The 18153-nt window shown below is 51.5% G+C and overlaps 1 protein-coding gene across 1 annotated transcript in view; it reads left to right on the top strand.

The window, feature by feature from the left end:
• LOC119956719 (SH2 domain-containing adapter protein F-like) overlaps positions 1-16878 on the top strand; it is a 114595-nt gene extending 97717 nt beyond the window's left edge. Inside the window, exon 6 of the mRNA XM_038784055.1 lies at positions 16452-16878. Coding sequence (XP_038639983.1) covers positions 16452-16638 — 187 coding nt within the window. The 3' untranslated portion in view covers positions 16639-16878. The remainder of the gene's footprint in view (positions 1-16451) is intronic.
• The last annotated feature ends 1275 nt before the right edge of the window (positions 16879-18153 follow it).

The raw sequence follows: 18153 nt of genomic DNA, 5'->3' as shown, positions 1-18153 counted from the left end.
ACGTACAGAGCCTGGAGATTAAAGGGAGAAAACTGGACTGGTGGCGAAAGGGCAGGAAAGTGAGAAATTACCAACTTGCAGAATGCTTTGTGCTGAAACTGAAATTACTTCCTTCATTAAATGCCAGTTTATGATTAATGACCTTATTAGCATTAATATTACATTCCAGTAGTTTACAAAGCCAGCTTCTCCGAACTGATGAGCATTGCAAAACTCCGGCTGTTTCTTGTGTTTTTTTTGTAGGTTCTCCTTTATAATGCAAAAATTACGGAACTCAGAGCTCTGACCGAGTGCTCAGTGGGGAGTTCAGGCGGGGGCGGCAACATTGCGCATCTGTATAGCGCCGTTAACATCCTAAAATATCCCCACGGCACTTTATCAATCAAAGCCTTAACATTGAACGCGAATTGAAACTGGGAGTGGGTTTTGAGCACCACCTTTCGGGGAGTGGGGGAGAGGCGGAGAGAGGGGATTATTTTTCGCCATGTAGTTTGGTTCAGGGCCTGGCTGAATTTCGCCAACTCTTCCGAAAGGTCACTCCCTCTTTCTCCGACAGAGATCGTGAGTATCCCATTGTTACGGACATGAGGGGAGGGAGTTTAATTTAAATAGCCCCGATTTCTCCCCCATCACCCGTCTTGTGATCCAATTTCTATTAATAACTCCACAGCCAACTCGGGAGAGGGTGAACTCAGAGGGTTAGTTTATTCAAACACACTCTCATGCGGGAAGACTGCACGTAGCCCCTGTGCAGTCGTACAATAAAAGGGTAGGACAAAGGGATATTCACCATTTGTCAAAGCCAAAGCGGAGAGACGAGAGTCGTGTGACATGACCCCTCCTAGTTGCTTGTATTATTGCCAGAACTTAGTCTGCCATCTTTCCATCTAGGGACTCCTTCCAGGTTTGAATGCTTGGCCCCCGCCCACACGGTTTTTATTTGCACTTCTGAACGTCTAAACCATTGCTTACTAAACTAATTAATTTCCGCGTCCCTACCTCATCGTGGAAGTCAAGTCGACTGTAAAAGTGAATTATCCAGCATCAGTTTTCAACCTGCTGACCTCAGCGAATGAATACACCGTTGGACTTTGATTCTGACCTCTGGACTGACATGAAACAATAATTATTTTCCCTGTGGTCTTTGCCCTGCAAATCTTGCTTTCTTTATCCTCCCCTTTTATTGTACGACTGCACAGGGGCTACGTGCAGTCTTCCCGCATACGAGTGTGTTTGAATAAACTAACCCTGTGCCCCTTCAACTTCTGCAACCTCCCCGATGCTCCGGGATCTCTGTGTCCCTCCAATTCAGGTCACTTCTCAGTTTTAATCACTCCACTATCCAATCTGAAATTCCCTCCCGACGATTCGCCGCCTCCAGCCAGTAATTGCTGGCATTCATACACAGTAAGAAGCCCCAAGGTATTTCATGGGTGCTGGCCCTCTGATAGTACAGCACTCCCTCAGTACTGACCTTCTGACAGTGCGGCACTCCCTCAGTACTGACCCTCTGATTGTGCGGCACTCCCTCAGTACTGACCCTCTGACAGTGCAGCACTTGCTCAGAACTGACCCTCTGACAGTGCAGCACTCCCTCAGTACTGACCCTCTGACAGTGCAGCACTCCCTCAGTACTGACCCTCTGACAGTGCGGCACTCCCTCAGTACTGACCCTCTGACAGTACAGCACTCCTTCAGTACTGACCCTCTGATTGTGCGGCACTCCCTCAGTACTGACCCTCTGACAGTGCAGCACTCCCTCAGTACTGACCCTCTGACAGTGCGGCACTCCCTCAGTACTGACCCTCTGACAGTGCGGCACTCCCTCAGTACTGACCCTCTGACAGTGCAGCACTCCCTCAGTACTGACCCTCTGACAGTGCAGCACTCCCTCAGTACTGACCCTCTGATAGTGCGGGGCTCCCTCAGTACTGACCCTCTGACAGTGCAGCACTCCCTCAGTACTGACCGTCTGACAGTGCAGCACTCCCTCAGTACTGACCCTCTGACAGTGCGGCACTCCCTCAGTACTGACCCTCTGACAGTGCGGCACTCCCTCAGTACTGACCCTCTGACAGTACGGCACTCCCTCAGTACTGACCCTCTGACAGTGCAGCACTCCCTCAGTACTGACCCTCTGACAGTGCAGCACTCCCTCAGTACTGACCCTCTGATAGTGCAGCACTCCCTCAGTACTGACCCTCTGATTGTGCGGCACTCCCTCAGTACTGACCCTCTGACAGTGCAGCACTTGCTCAGAACTGACCCTCTGACAGTGCAGCACTCCCTCAGTACTGACCCTCTGACAGTGCAGCACTCCCTCAGTACTGACCCTCTGACAGTGCGGCACTCCCTCAGTACTGACCCTCTGACAGTACAGCACTCCTTCAGTACTGACCCTCTGATTGTGCGGCACTCCCTCAGTACTGACCCTCTGACAGTGCAGCACTCCCTCAGTACTGACCCTCTGACAGTGCGGCACTCCCTCAGTACTGACCCTCTGACAGTGCGGCACCTCCCTCAGTACTGACCCTCTGACAGTGCAGCACTCCCTCAGTACTGACCGTCTGACAGTGCAGCACTCCCCTCAGTACTGACCCTCTGACAGTGCGGCACTCCCTCAGTACTGACCCTCTGACAGTGCGGCACTCCCTCAGTACTGACCCTCTGACAGTACGGCACTCCCTCAGTACTGACCCTCTGACAGTGCAGCACTCCCTCAGTACTGACCCTCTGACAGTGCGGCACTCCCTCAGTACTGACCCTCTGACAGTGCGGCACTCCCTCAGTACTGACCCTCTGACAGTGCAGCACTCCCTCAGTACTGACCCTCTGACAGTGCAGCACTCCCTCAGTACTGACCCTCTGACAGTGCGGCACTCCCTCAGTACTGACCCTCTGACAGTACGGCACTCCCTCAGTACTGACCCTCTGACAGTGCAGCACTCCCTCAGTACTGACCCTCTGACAGTGCAGCACTCCCTCAGTACTGACCCTCTGATAGTGCAGCACTCCCTCAGTACTGACCCTCTGATTGTGCGGCCCCTCCCTCAGTACTGACCCTCTGACAGTGCAGCACTTGCTCAGAACTGACCTCTGACAGTGCAGCACTCCCTCAGTACTGACCCTCTGACAGTGCAGCACTCCCTCAGTACTGACCCTCTGACAGTGCGGCACTCCCTCAGTACTGACCCTCTGACAGTACAGCACTCCTTCAGTACTGACCCTCTGATTGTGCGGCACTCCCTCAGTACTGACCCTCTGACAGTGCAGCACTCCCTCAGTACTGACCCTCTGACAGTGCGGCACTCCCTCAGTACTGACCCTCTGACAGTGCGGCACTCCCTCAGTACTGACCCTCTGACAGTGCGGCACTCCCTCAGTACTGACCCTCTGACAGTGCAGCACTCCCTCAGTACTGACCCTCTGACAGTGCAGCACTCCCTCAGTACTGACCCTCTGACAGTGCGGCACTCCCTCAGTACTGACCCTCTGACAGTGCGGCACTCCCTCAGTACTGACCCTCTGACAGTGCGGCACTCCCTCAGTACTGACCCTCTGACAGTGCGGCACTCCCTCAGTACTGACCCTCTGACAGTGCGGCACTCCCTCAGTACTGACCCTCTGACAGTGCAGAACTCCCTCAGTACTGACCCTCTGACAGTGCGGCACTTCCTCAGTACTGACCCTCTGACAGTGCAGCACTCCCTCAGTACTGACCCTCTGACAGTGCAGTACTCCCTCAGTACTGACCCTCTGACAGTGCAGCACTCCCTCAGTACTGACCCTCTGACAGTGCGGCACTCCCTCAGTACTGACCCTCTAACAGTGCGGCACTCCCTCAGTACTGACCCTCTGACAGTACGGCACTCCCTCAGTACTGACCCTCTGACAGTGCAGCACTCCCTCAGTACTGACCCTCTGACAGTGCGGCACTCCCTCAGTACTGACCCTCTGACAGTGCAGCACTCCCTCAGTACTGACCCTCTGACAGTGCAGCACTCCCTCAGTACTGACCCTCTGACAGTACGGCACTCCCTCAGTACTGACCCTCTGACAGTGCGGCACTCCCTCAGTACTGACCCTCTGACAGTGCAGCACTCCCTCAGTACTGACCCTCTGACAGTACGGCACTCCCTCAGTACTGACCCTCTGACAGTGCGGCACTCCCTCAGTACTGACCTCTGACAGTGCAGCACTCCCTCAGTACTGACCCCTCTGACAGTGCGGCACTCCCTCAGTACTGACCCTCTGACAGTGCAGCACTCCCTCAGTACTGACCCTCTGACAGTGCGGCACTCCCTCAGTACTGACCCTCTGATAGTGCGGGGCTCCCTCAATACTGGCCCTCTGGCAGTTCTTTGTGCCAGCATTTAATTGCCATCCCTAATTGCCCTGGAGGGGGCAGTTAAGAGTCAAGCACATCGCTGTGGGTCTGGTGTCACATGTAGGCCAGACCGGGTAAGGGCGGCAGATTTCCTTACCTGAAGGACATTAGTGACCCAGATGGGTTTTTACCACAATCGACAATGCTTTCATGGTCATCGTTAGAATTTTAATTCCAGATTTATTGAATTCACATGTTACAATCTGCCGGGTGGGATTCGATCCCGGGACCCCAGAGCATTCCCCTGGGCCTCTGGATTACTAACCCAGTGGCAATACCACTCCTTCACCGTCTCCCCAGCTGTAGCTGCATGTGGTGCCTGCCTGTGTGTATGTCTGTCTGTGTCTATGTGTCTGTGCGTGTGTGTCTATGTGTGTATGTGTTTCTGTCTGCGTGTATTGGGGCAGCAGGGTAGCATGGTGGTTAGCATAAATGCTTCACAGCTCCAGGGTCCCAGGTTCGGTTCCCGGCTGGGTCACTGTCTGTGCGGAGTCTGCACGTCCTCCCTGTGTGTGCGTGGGTTTCCTCCGGGTGCTCTGGTTTCCTCCCACAGTCCAAAGATGTGCGGGTTAGGTGGATTGGCCATGCTAAATTGCCCGTAGTGTCCTAAAAAGTAAGGTTAAGGGGGGGGGGGGGGTGGTTGTTGGGTTACGGGTATAGGGTGGATACGTGGGTTTGAGTAGGGTGATCATTGCTCGGCACAACATCGAGGGCCGAAGGGCCTGTTCTGTGCTGTACTGTTCTATGTAATATCTATTTGTATGAGTCTGTTTAAGTGTGTGTGTTTGGGCTTGTGTATTTCTGCGTCTCTGTATCGGTGTGGATATGTCTCTATGACTGTGTGTGTTCCTGTGTGTGTCCGTGGGCATGTGTATGTGTGTCTGTGGGTGCACATGTGTGTGTGTGTCTGTCTGTGGGTGCACATGTGTGTCTGTGGGCATGTGTTTGTGTGTGTCTGTGTGTGTGCGTGTCTGTGTGTGTGTGTGTGTGTGTCTGTGGGCATGTGTGTGTCTGTGGGCATGTGTGTGTCTGTGGGCATGTGTGTGTGTGTGTGTGTGTGGGCATGTGTGTGTCTGTGGGCATGTGTGTGTCTGTGGGCGTGTGTGTGTGTCTGTAGGCATGTGTGTTTGTGTCTGTATGTGTGTGTGGGCATGTGTGTGTGTGTGTGAGGGCGTGTTTGTGTCTGTGGGCATGTGTGTGTGTGTGTGTGTGTGTGTGTCTGTGGGCATGTGTGTGTGTGTCTGTGTGTGTGTGTGTGTCTGAGGGCGTGTTTGTGTGTGTGGGCATGTGTGTGTGTGTCTGTGGGCATGTGTGTGTCTGTGGGCATGTGTGTGTGTGTCTGTGGGCATGTGTGTGTCTGTGGGCATGTGTGTGTCTGTGGGCATGTGTGTGTGTCTGTGGGCATGTGTGTGTGTGTCTGTGGGCATGTGTGTGTCTGTGGGGCGTGTGTGTGTCTGTGGGCATGTGTGTGTCTGTGGGCATGTGTGTGTGTGTCTGTGGGCATGTGTGTGTCTGTGGGCATGTGTGTGTGTGTCTGTGGGCATGTGTGTGTCTGTGGGCGTGTGTGTGTGTGTGTGTGTGTCTGTGGGCATGTGTGTGTGTGTCTGTGGGCATGTGTGTGTGTGTCTGTGGGCATGTGTGTGTGTGTGTGTGTGTGTCTGTGGGCATGTGTGTGTCTGTGGGAGTGTGTGTGTGTGTCTGTGGGCATGTGTGTGTGTGTGGGTGCACATGTGTGTCTGTGGGCACATGCTTGTGTGTCTGTGCACATGTGCGTGTGTGTATCTGTGGAACATGCATGTCCGTATGTGCCTATGTGTCAGTTTTCCCTCCTAGCTTCTTGCCTGAAATTCAGAGCTTACCCTCTGTCTCCTGTTTGAAAGACACATATGCTTAACCCTGAAGCAAGAAGCTTACACGTATAAAATACAGTCAATTAGAGGATAATAAACTGATCCAAAATCCGGCACAGATTACTGATCCCACTGGCTTTTTCTTTATTCTTCAAAGCGTGTCGGGAATCAATAAAAACAAGTCCATCTATTGTAGCCATAGAAATGCAGCAACCTTCACCAAAAATAAAGACTTAATTCCAAGAACAAGGGGAAACGTAAACGGCACCCGTGCCTGGGACCCGGAGCCCTGCCTGGAGGGCGGCAACATGCGGAGAAGCGATTATCGGAAGCAGCTTCTTTCTGTCTCACCAAATTCTCCTCCGTTATGGACCCCTCCTCAGAGGTTTCCATTCGCATAATGTCTGAAGGCACTTCAATTACAGTGACTGCAGTTATCCGCCCAGCCAGTTTCCCGTGCATTGCAAGCTCCCACTCACAGCCGTGTGGGCAAACGGCCAATCAATACTGGGTGCTGGCTCAGGAGGGGAATGTTGGTTCCGGACATTGGGAAGAGCTACCCCGGCTCCCCTTTGGAATGCAGGCCGTGGGCCCTGCTAGATCCATCCAAGAAGGCAGATAGGACCCTCAGTTCAACATCTCATTCCAAAGACAACGGCCGGGATTTTACACTCCTTACCCCCTCCCCTCTGCCGCCCAACACCCACCTCCCCCCCCCCCCCCCCCCCCCCCAATGGGATTTCCAGCAATTCACCATTAGCCATTGATGGAATCCTCCAGACCCTCCGAAGGTAATGGCCAATTGCATCGCTCGCCGGCCGCGCTGTGGAGGAATCCAAGGCGGGATGGGGGGGGGGCGGACGCCTTCGGCAGACCTGTAAGACCCCGCCAGCGGGCACGGCTGGAGAAACCCGCCCAACACCCCAAGTGCAACACCACTTCAGTGGGAGTGTCAGCCTGGATTACAGCCTCGTGTTGGTCTCAAACCCACATCCACCCCGTTAATCCGCTGTCTGGGAAGCACTTTGAGATCTTTCTCGGCGATCCCTGGAAGTCTCCTCCTTCGCTTGGCGTGAAAATCATTTCGCCCCCAAACTGGTAAATTAGCCACTCGACCTCCATTCCCATCTTCCTCGTGGCTTTATCCTTCCCCCGGACCGCACTCAGTCCAGTGAAGGCGCCCGACTGTAAACCCTCTGGTCCTCCAGAACAGTGACTGCCGTCGGGTCAGCAAACGGCAAAGCTAAAGGTTGAAGGTTCGAGCACGGGTCAGGATTTCTCGGAATGGGCGGCACGGTGGCGCGGCGGTTAGCACTGCTGCCTCATGGCGCCGAGGACCCGGGTTCGATCCCGGCTCTGGGTCACTGTCCGTGTGGCGTTTGCACCCCGTGTCTGCGTGGGTCTCGCCCCCAAGGGAAAGGCAGATGTTGCATTGAAACACACCACTTCCAAGGGAGACCGGCATTGGCCCATTTTGGGGAAGGACTTTGGCATTATGTACCAGTCAGGCATCTAACTGGACAGTGGCAAGTCTTCACTGGGATCAAGGACCCCAGGGAGAGATGTCCGCCTGCCAAGAGCTGCTGGCCAATCAGAGTCTAACGCTCTGTGGACACAAGACTAAATCCCACCCCCCCCCCTCCCCGGCAGCAGTGGTGGAATTTAAATTCAATTAATTCAAAAATGGAATTAGTTGAAATAAATATTGGAAAATAATTGTTAGCCTCAGTGATGTTGACCAGGAAACTGTCATTGATTGCCGTAAAAACCTATCTGGTTCACTAATGTCCTTCAGGGAAGGAAATCTGCCGTCCTTACCTGGTCTGGCCTACATGTGACTCCAGACCCACAGCGATGTGGTTGACTCTGAACTGCCCCCTGAAATGGTCTCGCAAACCACTCAGTTTGAGGGCCGTTAGGGGCTGGTTTAGCACAGTGGGTTAAACAGCTGGCTTGTAATACAGAACAAGGCCAGCAGGGCGGGTTCAATTCCCGTACCGGCCTCCCCGAACAGGCGCCGGAATGTGGCGACTAGGGGCTTTTCACGGCAACTTCATTGATGCCGACTTGTGACAAGCGATTATTATTATCAGAGGCAACAAATGCAGGCCTGGCCAACGATGCCCACATCTCCTGAAATAATTTTTAATAATTAAGGGAGGGTGGATGGAAAAATGCAGAGCTGGAAAAAGGGAGAGAGTGGGGGAAGAAAATATTTTTGAATATTCTCAGATAACTGAAATGAGGCAGCAGGGTGGCACAGTGGTTAGCACTGCTGCCTCACGGCGCTGAGGTCCCAGGTTCGAATCCCGGACCTGGGTCACTGTCCGTGTGGAGTTTGCACATTCTCCCCGTGTCTGCGTGGGTTTCACCCCCACAACCCAACGATGTGCAGGGTAGGTGGATTGGCCACGCTACATTGCCCCTTAATTGGAAAAAATTAATTGGTACTCTAAATTTTTTTTAAAAGTTAACTGAAGTGACCATCACCACACGCTCACACTGACACAATCACACATTTACACACTGGCACACACACTGACACACTAATGTACTCACACACTGGCACACACACACAACTTACATACACACAACTTACATATTGACACTAACACACACTGACACACTCATATTGATACACACACACTGTGGCACTCATAGTGACACACACTCAGGCACACACACACTAACACACTCATATTGACACACTCACATTCTGATACACTCATAATGACACGCTCACACACTGACTCACACCCTGGCACATGCTGATACACTTGCACTGAACACACTCATGCGCACTCGCACAAACACTCATTTTCCCATTGACACACTCGCATGCACTGACTCCCACAGATGCATTCAATCACACGCACACATACAGTCAGACTACACACACGCATGTGCATATGCCAGACACACACTAACACGTTTCCTGGAAGGGTTATGTGAACCATTTTGTTGAACATTCCTGCCCCACAGTCTGCTTTCCTCTACCCAAATGTCAGGAATGCCTTTGGGGCGTCTTCAGAGAGCCGGAGATTCCAGAGATTCCGCCCTCTTTTGTTTATTCAGTCAGACCTGACAGAGCTCACAGGAACTTCCCGAGTCACTCTGAGCAAGGGAACCCTTCCCAGCTCTGCTCCGGAGGCCGAGTAACTCTTCACAGTGTCTGTGTCTACACCTGTGACTGTCGTTCGCGAGATTGTGCCTCCGTCAGTGGGTCTGCTCCTGTCTCCAATCTGAGCAATATAATACCATGAATTGGGAAAGATCCTGCAGGTTTCATTACGAAATGAGTTTGCAACGCAAAGTCGTGTTACAGATTCCCGGACCAGTTTATTCACGAAGGCTCCGCCTTCTCAACCTCGCCCCTCGCCTGAGGTGTAATGACCCTCAGGTTAAACCACCACCAGTCAGCTCTCCCCTACAAAGGGGAAAGCAGCCTATGGTCATCCGGGATACTTTATGTTCAAAATTACAGATGAATAAAGATGGGTCTATTTGTCCCAGGTATATATTTCTGTCGCCTGGCTTACTCAGTATCGGTGTCACACTTTCATCTGACAGTACTGGGGGAGTGCTGCACTGCCAGAAGGGCCAGATTTAAGACATGTAACATGGAGGCAGTATCAAGTTGCTGCAAAAGATCCCCTGGCCGAAGGTGAACTGAGGAATTTCCCCCAGCGTCCCGGCCGATATCTATCCGTCAAATCAACATCTTTCCTTGCTGTTTGTGCGAGCTTGCTGTGAAAAACAATTTGACTGCTGCATTTTCTATTGCTACATGTTGGAAGCATGAGTGTGTGTGTGTGTGTGTGTGTACACACACGCAATTCGACAAAGGTGACCTTGGGCCAGAAAGATGTTGATGGGGGGGGGGGGAACAGATGTTTAAAGAGAATTTGAGCAAAGACGAGATATTCTCGGTGCTAACACTTGTTGCACATCCACAAGACTGCCCAGGTTCAGGGTCCCACACGCCTATTGCCCCCTGGGACTGTTCCTCTCCAGATTATACACCTTTTAGGGTTAAGGTGTGGATTCTGTTGGAGAGTTAGCCATTTTGCACCAATTTCATTACTCGACGCAGGTATTTTTCCAGCCAATAGTGTGTGTTTGTCAGTGTTAGTTGAGGCAGGAAGGGGCAGCACGGTGGCGCAGTGGTTAGCACTGCTGCCTCATGCCGCCGAGGTCCCAGGTTCGATCCCGGCTCTGGGTCACTGTCCGTGTGGAGTTTGCACATTCTCCCCGTGTCTGCGTGGGTTTCGCCCCCAAACCCAAAGATGTGCAGGTTAGGTGGATTGGCCACGCTAAATTGCCCCTTAATTGGAAAAAATGAATTGGGTACTCTAAATTTATTTTAAAAAAGGTTGAGGCAGGAACGTTAGCTCAGGTCAACCAATCGAACCCACTGGTTTGGCGTCGCGCCTGGAAGGTGGTATCTCTGACAGTGCAGCACCTCCCTCAGTTCTGCACTGCGAGTGGCCACCTAGGTTTCATGCTGAAGTGGCAGGGGCGGGGCTTGAACCCATGATTCAGAGTGCGCCAGCGAGATCCTGGGCTGGCACAGCATTGGTGGCTTGTCTGCTTTGAATCTGGAACTTCTCTCTGACCGACCACCTCGGATTTGCGGAGCGAGTGATCGCCAAATTGTCACCATTCTAGTGACAGGAGAGAAATTCAGGAAAGATAAACCTTTAATGAGATGAAGAAAGCTACATCGTTCTTGATTACTGTAGAATATTAAACCTCATAATTCTGCAAACGTGCGATAAACTTGAATAAAGCAATCTGTGAAAGTGAATGGATGCGTAATTGATGTGGTTGGAAGTAAATTTCAATCAGCTGTGAAGTGTGTGCATTTCAGCATATGTTATCGTGATCGAAACTGACTGCCCAGAGGGAACCATTCAGCCCATCGCTGCTGTACCGAGCCTTTAAAAGAGAGCCCCACTATCATTTCCCCCCCCCCCCAGCCTGAAAATGCTCCCTTTTTTGAAGAATTTGTCCAGTGTCTCTTTTGAAAGTTCCCGTTGAAACTCCCGAAAGGGCAGCGCATTCCTGACCCCAACAAGGAGGTTGCGCGAAGGAATGAAATTCTCCTCGTTGCCTCTTTCTCTTCCAGATTGGAATGTAAAGGGCCAAGCGTTCCCCCCCCCCCCCCCCCCCCCCCCCCCCCCGTGTCTGCGTGGGTCTCACCCCTCCACAATCCAGAGGGTAGGTGGATTGGCCATGCTAAATTGCCCCTTAATTGGAAAAAAAAATAATTGGACACTCTAAATTTATTTAGATTGGTTCGAGTACATGAAATGCCGCCTTTCGAGAGCTCGACCTAACTGGAGCATCCATCAGAACAGACAGAAACGCTAAACAAAATATCACAGTAATGAGATTCCAGAGTGTGGTGAATTATATTTTATTTGGACAGGATCTTTAATCAACCTCGGAAAAACACGCTGTACCCTGAGCCGTGTTTTATCCTGACACCTGAGATGAGTAAGATTATTTTTGAAACCTTGTTCAAATAGCAAGGAAATAATTAGATCCATTGGAATGGGTTACTGTCAGTTTCTTTATTGACAACTCCAGAGAGCGAGAGAGGTCAGGGTTCGACAGTACCAAGTCTGAAGTGGAATGGCAAGATTTATGGGCCTATTGATTTTCGGCCTTGTGACACAGTGGGTTGGCGGCCCCACCTCTCAGCTAGATTCGCCAGGTTCGAATCCCACCTCAGGACCTGGTGGCCAAGACAGGTGTTTACTTATTTATTTAATTTTTTATAAATTTAGAGTACCCAATTATTATTTTTTTCCAATTAAGGGGCAATTTAGCGTGGCCAATCCACCTAACCTGCACATCTTTGGGTTGTGGGGGCGAAACCCACGCAGACACGGGGAGAATGTGCAAACTCCACACGGACAGCGACCCGGGGCCGGGATCAAACCCGGGTCCTCAACGCCGCAGTCCCAGTGCTAACCACTGCGCCGTGTGCCGCCCCGACAGGTGTGTTTATAACGTGGCTGAATCGTTCCAACACGCACCAAAAAAAAAACCCCCAAAAAGCTACGGTGATCGGTGAGCGTTTGGAAATCTCCACGGTTACAAATGTCTGAGTGAAGAAGGAGGTGGTACAATGAGGATTTCAACACACTGAGGGTGAAGAGGGAAAGGATGGGGAGAGGGAGCAAGGAAGGAGGGTTCAGAGAATTAGAAACTGTGGGAATTTTGAGAGCGAAAACATTGTAAAGGAGGAAGTTTCAATGTTCTTGTTTGGCCTAATGCATCATCAGGGCGTTTCAAACATTCCGCCGCACCGTTCAGAAAGGAACAACAGAGATGTCCCTTCATCCTGGTTAACATTCTTCCCTCAGTCAGGGGTCTCTGGCGCGATTCAACGTGACACCAAGTCCGGCACGACGAGGCCGGTAAACCACGCCCATTATCCTGTTCGTGGAATCTTGCTGTGTACTAATTGGCTGTCACATGTATCTCCACGACCGTGACGACAGCTGGCAGAGGGTTAGCCTGGGCTTGGCCCCACTCCAATGCCGCACCAAGAGGGTGCTGCGCAGTCGGGGGTGCCGCCTTTCGAGTGAGACCTTAAGCCGAGGTTGCGACTGCCAATTTGGGTCGATGCAAAGCACCCCAGGCACTATTCTAGAAGAGCAAGGAGCCTTCTCCCTGGTGTTCCGGTCAGTGTTCCTCCCTGAATCAGCACTGGTACAGCGGCCATTCATGGATTACTCCTGGAGTCCTGCTGTGCAATGTGGCTGCTGCACTGTCACAAAAACAGTGACCGCACCTCAAGTTTGTGTGTTGTTATTTTCCTCCTCCCTCGGTTGGTGAGCCAGTGGGGGATCCAGTAATCCCCGCACTGCCTGTTATTTGAATCTGGCTGAGCTGTCACACCCGACACTGTCAGTTCCTGGGGAAGGAAGTGTAGTGTTTGCTGCAGAAGCAGATTAGCTGCGTCCGGAGAAAGCAGCTGAAGAATGCGGGGTCAATACTGAGTGACAACGTAAATGGGAAAGACAGCGAGCGATTGAGAGCAAACGCCGCTGTCGTCCATCCAACACACAGGCTCCTAAAGCTATGATCCGGTCAGAGGGAGTCACGTGTTGTGGAGCGATTTGAAGTGGTCCTCACACGGGCACAGTCTGACTAGGAGTATTGGCGGCACCTAGGTACAACAACAAGAGCAGCCTGCCTTTATGTGGCATATTTAAGAGAGTAAATTACCCCAAGACGCCTGATTGTCGCTTGTGCGTGGAAGGTTAAGGGGGTGATCTAATTGAGCGGCTAAAGATGATGAAAGGATCGCACGCCCTCCTTTTAAATCAGGAGTCTCCGGGGACTTTGGTTGAGGAAAACCATAATAATCAGAATCTTTATTGTCACAAGTAGGCTGACATTAACACTGCAATGAAGTTACTGTGAAAAGCCCCTAGTCGCCACATTCCGGCGCCTGTTCGGGTACACAGAGGGAGAATTCAGAATGCCCAATTCACCTAACAAGCACGTCTTTCGGGACTTGTGGGAGGAAACCGGAGCCCCCGGAGGAAACCCACGCAGACACGGGGAGGACGTGCAGACTCCACACAGACAGTGACCCAGCCGGGAATCGAACCTGGAACCCTGGCGCTGTGAAGCCATAGTGATAAGAACAATGCCACCGTGTGGGGGTGGCATGTTGGCGCAGTGGTTAGCACTGATGTCTCTCAGCGCCGAGGACCCGGGTTCGATCCCAGCCCCGGGTTCCTGTCTGTGTGGAGTTTGCACATTCTCCCCCTGTCTGCGTGGGGTTCGCCCCCACAACCCAAAGATGTGCAGGGAAGGTGGATTGGCCGCGCTAAATTTCCCCTTAATTGGAAAAAGATAATTGGGTACTTTAAACTTATAGAAAATAAAGGAAAACCATGAGAGGTGGGGGTTAGTTTCTCGTAGTTCAGGCACAAAGCAGAAGGACACACGGTGCACACGAGGCCTGAGCTACTGAGATACGAATGGAATATTGTGTCTACCAATTGCGCCCCAGTTGATCGTCCATCTGTAGCCTGGTTCCTGTGAAAGACAGTCACACTAGGTCGGTCGGATGATGTGGTAACAATGCTTATTGGTGCTCTGTAGGCTTGCCACAGCTGCGTTGCTCAGTCACTCTGATCTCAGACTGTAAATCCAGGCCGGGAATTTCCTGCTTCTCTCTGTCTCTCTCTCGTGGGACCCAATGTCTCACCCTCATAACCTACAACCCCCTTTTCGGGCTCTGAGACCTACTCATTTACCTAAGGGGCAGTGGAGAAACGCAGTCCGCCACCTGGATCTCACTTCTCCCTGCCAGTGACCCATGCTCACGGGGTCAGACGGCTCACCGCCCTGTCACCACTTTCCCCCGTGTGGCCACCCCGTTTACATAAGAACATAAGAACTAGGATCAGGAGTCGGCCATCTGGCCCCTCGAGCCTGCTCCGCCATTCAATGAGATCATGGCTGATCTTTTGTGGACTCAGCTCCACTTTCCGGCCCGAACACCATAACCCTTAATCCCTTTATTCTTCAAAAAACTATCTATCTTTACCTTAAAAACATTTAATGAAGGAGCCTCAACCACTTCACTGGGCAGCGCTCATTGTTACAGCAGTCACAGGCAGGCAAGTTCTTGGATAATAAAGCCTATGTTCACTCGTTCTCATCATCTTGTAGTAAATTGATGGTACATCAATGTTATAACAGTGTTATACAGTGACAGACCCACCCCCACCAGTACTGTACCCAGTGTTATACAGTGTCAGACCCGTCCCCACCAGTACTGTACCCCAGTGTTATACAGTGACAGACCCGTCCCCCCCAGTACTGTACCCCAGTGTTATACAGTGACAGACCCGTCCCCACCAGTACTCTACCCCAGTGTTATACAGTGACAGACCCGCCCCCGCCAGTACTGTACCCCAGTGTTATACAGCGACAGACCTGTCCCCATCAGTACTGTACCCCAGTGTTATACAGTGACAGACCTGTCCCCACCAGTACTGTACCCCAGTGTTATACAGTGACAGACCTGTCCCCATCAGTACTCTACCCCAGTGTTATACAGTGACAGACCCGTCCCCACCAATACTGTACCCCAGTGTTATACAGTGACAGACCCATCCCCACCAGTACTGTACCCCAGTGTTATACAGTGACAGACCCATCCCCACCAGTACTGTACCCCAGTGTTATACAGTGACAGACCCATCCCCACCAGTACTGTACCCCAGTGTTATACAGTGACAGACCCATCCCAACCAGTACTGTACCCCAGTGTTATACAGTGACAGACCTGTCCCCACCAGTACTGTACCCCAGTGTTATACAGTGACAGACCCGTCCCTACCAGTACTGTACCCCAGTGTTATACAGTGACAGACCCGTCCCCATCAGTACTCTACCCCAGTGTTATACAGTGACAGACCCGTTCCCATCAGTACTGTACCCCAGTGTTATACAGTGACAGACCCATCCCCATCAGTACTGTACCTCAGTGTTATACAGTGACAGACCCATCCCAACCAGTACTGTACCCCAGTGTTATACAGTGACAGACCCGTCCCCACCAGTACTGTACCCCAGTGTTATACAGTGACAGACCCATCCCCACCAGTACTGTACCCAGTGTTATACAGTGACAGACCCGTCCCCATCAGTACTGTACCCAGTGTTATACAGTGACAGACCCGTCCCCATCAGTACTGTACCCAGTGTTATACAGTGACAGACCCATCCCCACCAGTACTGTACCCAGTGTTATACAGTGACAGACCCGTCCCCACCAGTACTGTACCCCAGTGTTATACAGTGACAGACCCGTCCCCACCAGTACTGTACCCCAGTGTTATACAGTGACAGACCCGTCCCCACCAGTACTGTACCCCAGTGTTATACAGTGACAGACCCGTCCCCATCAGTACTGTACCCCAGTGTTATACAGAGACAGACCAGTCCCCACCAGTACTGTACCCCAGTGTTATACAGTGACAGACCCGTCCCCACCAGTACTGTACCCCAGTGTTATACAATGATAAAAATCTGCAGCCATGGACAAGGACCAGGGATTGAAACATGGTTAATAACTCTTGTGGTGGGCTGGCATGCCTGTGATGGGCTGGATGGCATTATTGCAGGTGGTAAAATCTGCTAATTCTAACAATATCCCTTCATTTTCTTGTCTGCAGGAGTAACCAGGGGTTCATGCACATGAAGCTGACTCGAACCAAAGAGAGTAAATACGTGCTGGGTCTGAACAGTCCTCCCTTTGACAGTGTTCCTGAAATCATCCACTATTACGGCAGCCGTAAGCTGCCAATCAAAGGAGCAGAGCATATGTCGCTCTTGTACCCAGTCGCCATCAGAACGCTATAGCCGTCGTTCGGACAAGTCCTACGGACACGATTTGTGCACAGATTCTTTTGTAGACACGCTCGCTCACACTCACAGACGGCCCTGCGATGGCAACCTTTGACCTTCAGCGGGTGACGCTCCTCGTGCATGCTGAAAGTGACCCGGCCGAATAGCCTCAGAGTTCAGCCTCCGGAGTTCCCGCCATCCCAACACACACTGCTTCCCACCGGGAGACCACGGATTATAGCACGCTCGAGGCCAGGAAACCCATCTGGAGTTTCGGAATCTTAACCAGTGACTTGTGGATTTATAAATGCTGAAACTTCGTGGAATTCTGGAATGTTGTAGGAATCTTTGCTGACTGTATATTTATGAGGATTTTTTCCCAGTTAGGTTTTAGAGGCAGCTTTGGGTTTGGGGGTGGGGGGGGGGGGGGGGGGGGGTGTTGCTGCTTCGGTGCGCTGGGAAAAGGCAGCCCCTGATACAGTAACCAAATAAACAAACTGGTAGGAAAAAGATGGACAAGGGTGGGAATGGATAAATGGCAACCTGGTGTAATAGAACTGATCCTCTCGGAATGGGCTGAGAATCATTGAGGGAGCTTTACCCTGTATCTAACCCCGTGCTGTACCTGTCCTGGGAGTGTTTGATGGGGACAGTGTAGAGGGAGCTTTACTCTGTATCTAACCCCATGCTGTACCTGTCCTGGGAGTGTTTGATGGGGACAGTGTAGAGGGAGCTTTACTCTGTATCTAACTCCGCGCTGTACCTGTCCTGGGAGTGTTTGATGGGGACAGTGTAGAGGGAGCTTTACTCTGTATCTAACCCCGTGCTGTACCTGTCCTGGGAGTGTTTGATGGGGATAGTGTAGAGGGAGCTTTACTCTGTATCTAACCCCGTGCTGTACCTGTCCTGGGAGTGTTTGATGGGGAAAATGGAGAGAGAGCTTTACTCTGTATCTAACCCCGTGCTGTACCTGTCCTGGGAGTTTTTGATGGGGACAGTGTAGAGGGAGCTTTATTCTGTATCTAACCCCGTTCTGTATTGACCTTGTCCTTCACAATCACATTCCTCTGTCTATCCATTGTGATAAAAATTGACAAGACATTGCTCCTCACATTTAATTGGAGCAGGAATATGAAGTGTTGTACAATTGGGAGAGAGAGGCTGCCTTGACAGATATCCAATGTTGAGTTGCCGTCTGCCATCCAATGCATCTAATGGGCCATTGAATCAGATTATTGATGGTGAGGCAGGGAAAGTGGCCATTTGTTTTCAGTACTAATTTGTGGGAGTCATATATTTTAAACCTGGAACAAAGTGATGTCTTCATTGCTGCCTCTTTTAGTTTTTGTAAGGCAAAGTCATTTCTACATTTCCCAATTCCTGTTGTGTTTTGAACATTGGTAGGGAAGGTGTAGTGGTTTCGTTATGGACTAGTAACCCCCCCTCCGGTTCACTAATATCTTTTAAAGGAAGGAAATTTGCCGTCATTGCCCAATTTGGGCCGATGTGCCTCCAGCCCCACACCGACAC

The sequence above is a fragment of the Scyliorhinus canicula genome, chromosome 24 (genome assembly GCF_902713615.1).
Source record: "Scyliorhinus canicula chromosome 24, sScyCan1.1, whole genome shotgun sequence".
In the NCBI taxonomy this organism is placed as follows: Eukaryota; Metazoa; Chordata; class Chondrichthyes; order Carcharhiniformes; family Scyliorhinidae; genus Scyliorhinus; species Scyliorhinus canicula.
This window is presented reverse-complemented; position numbering and strand designations above follow the sequence as displayed.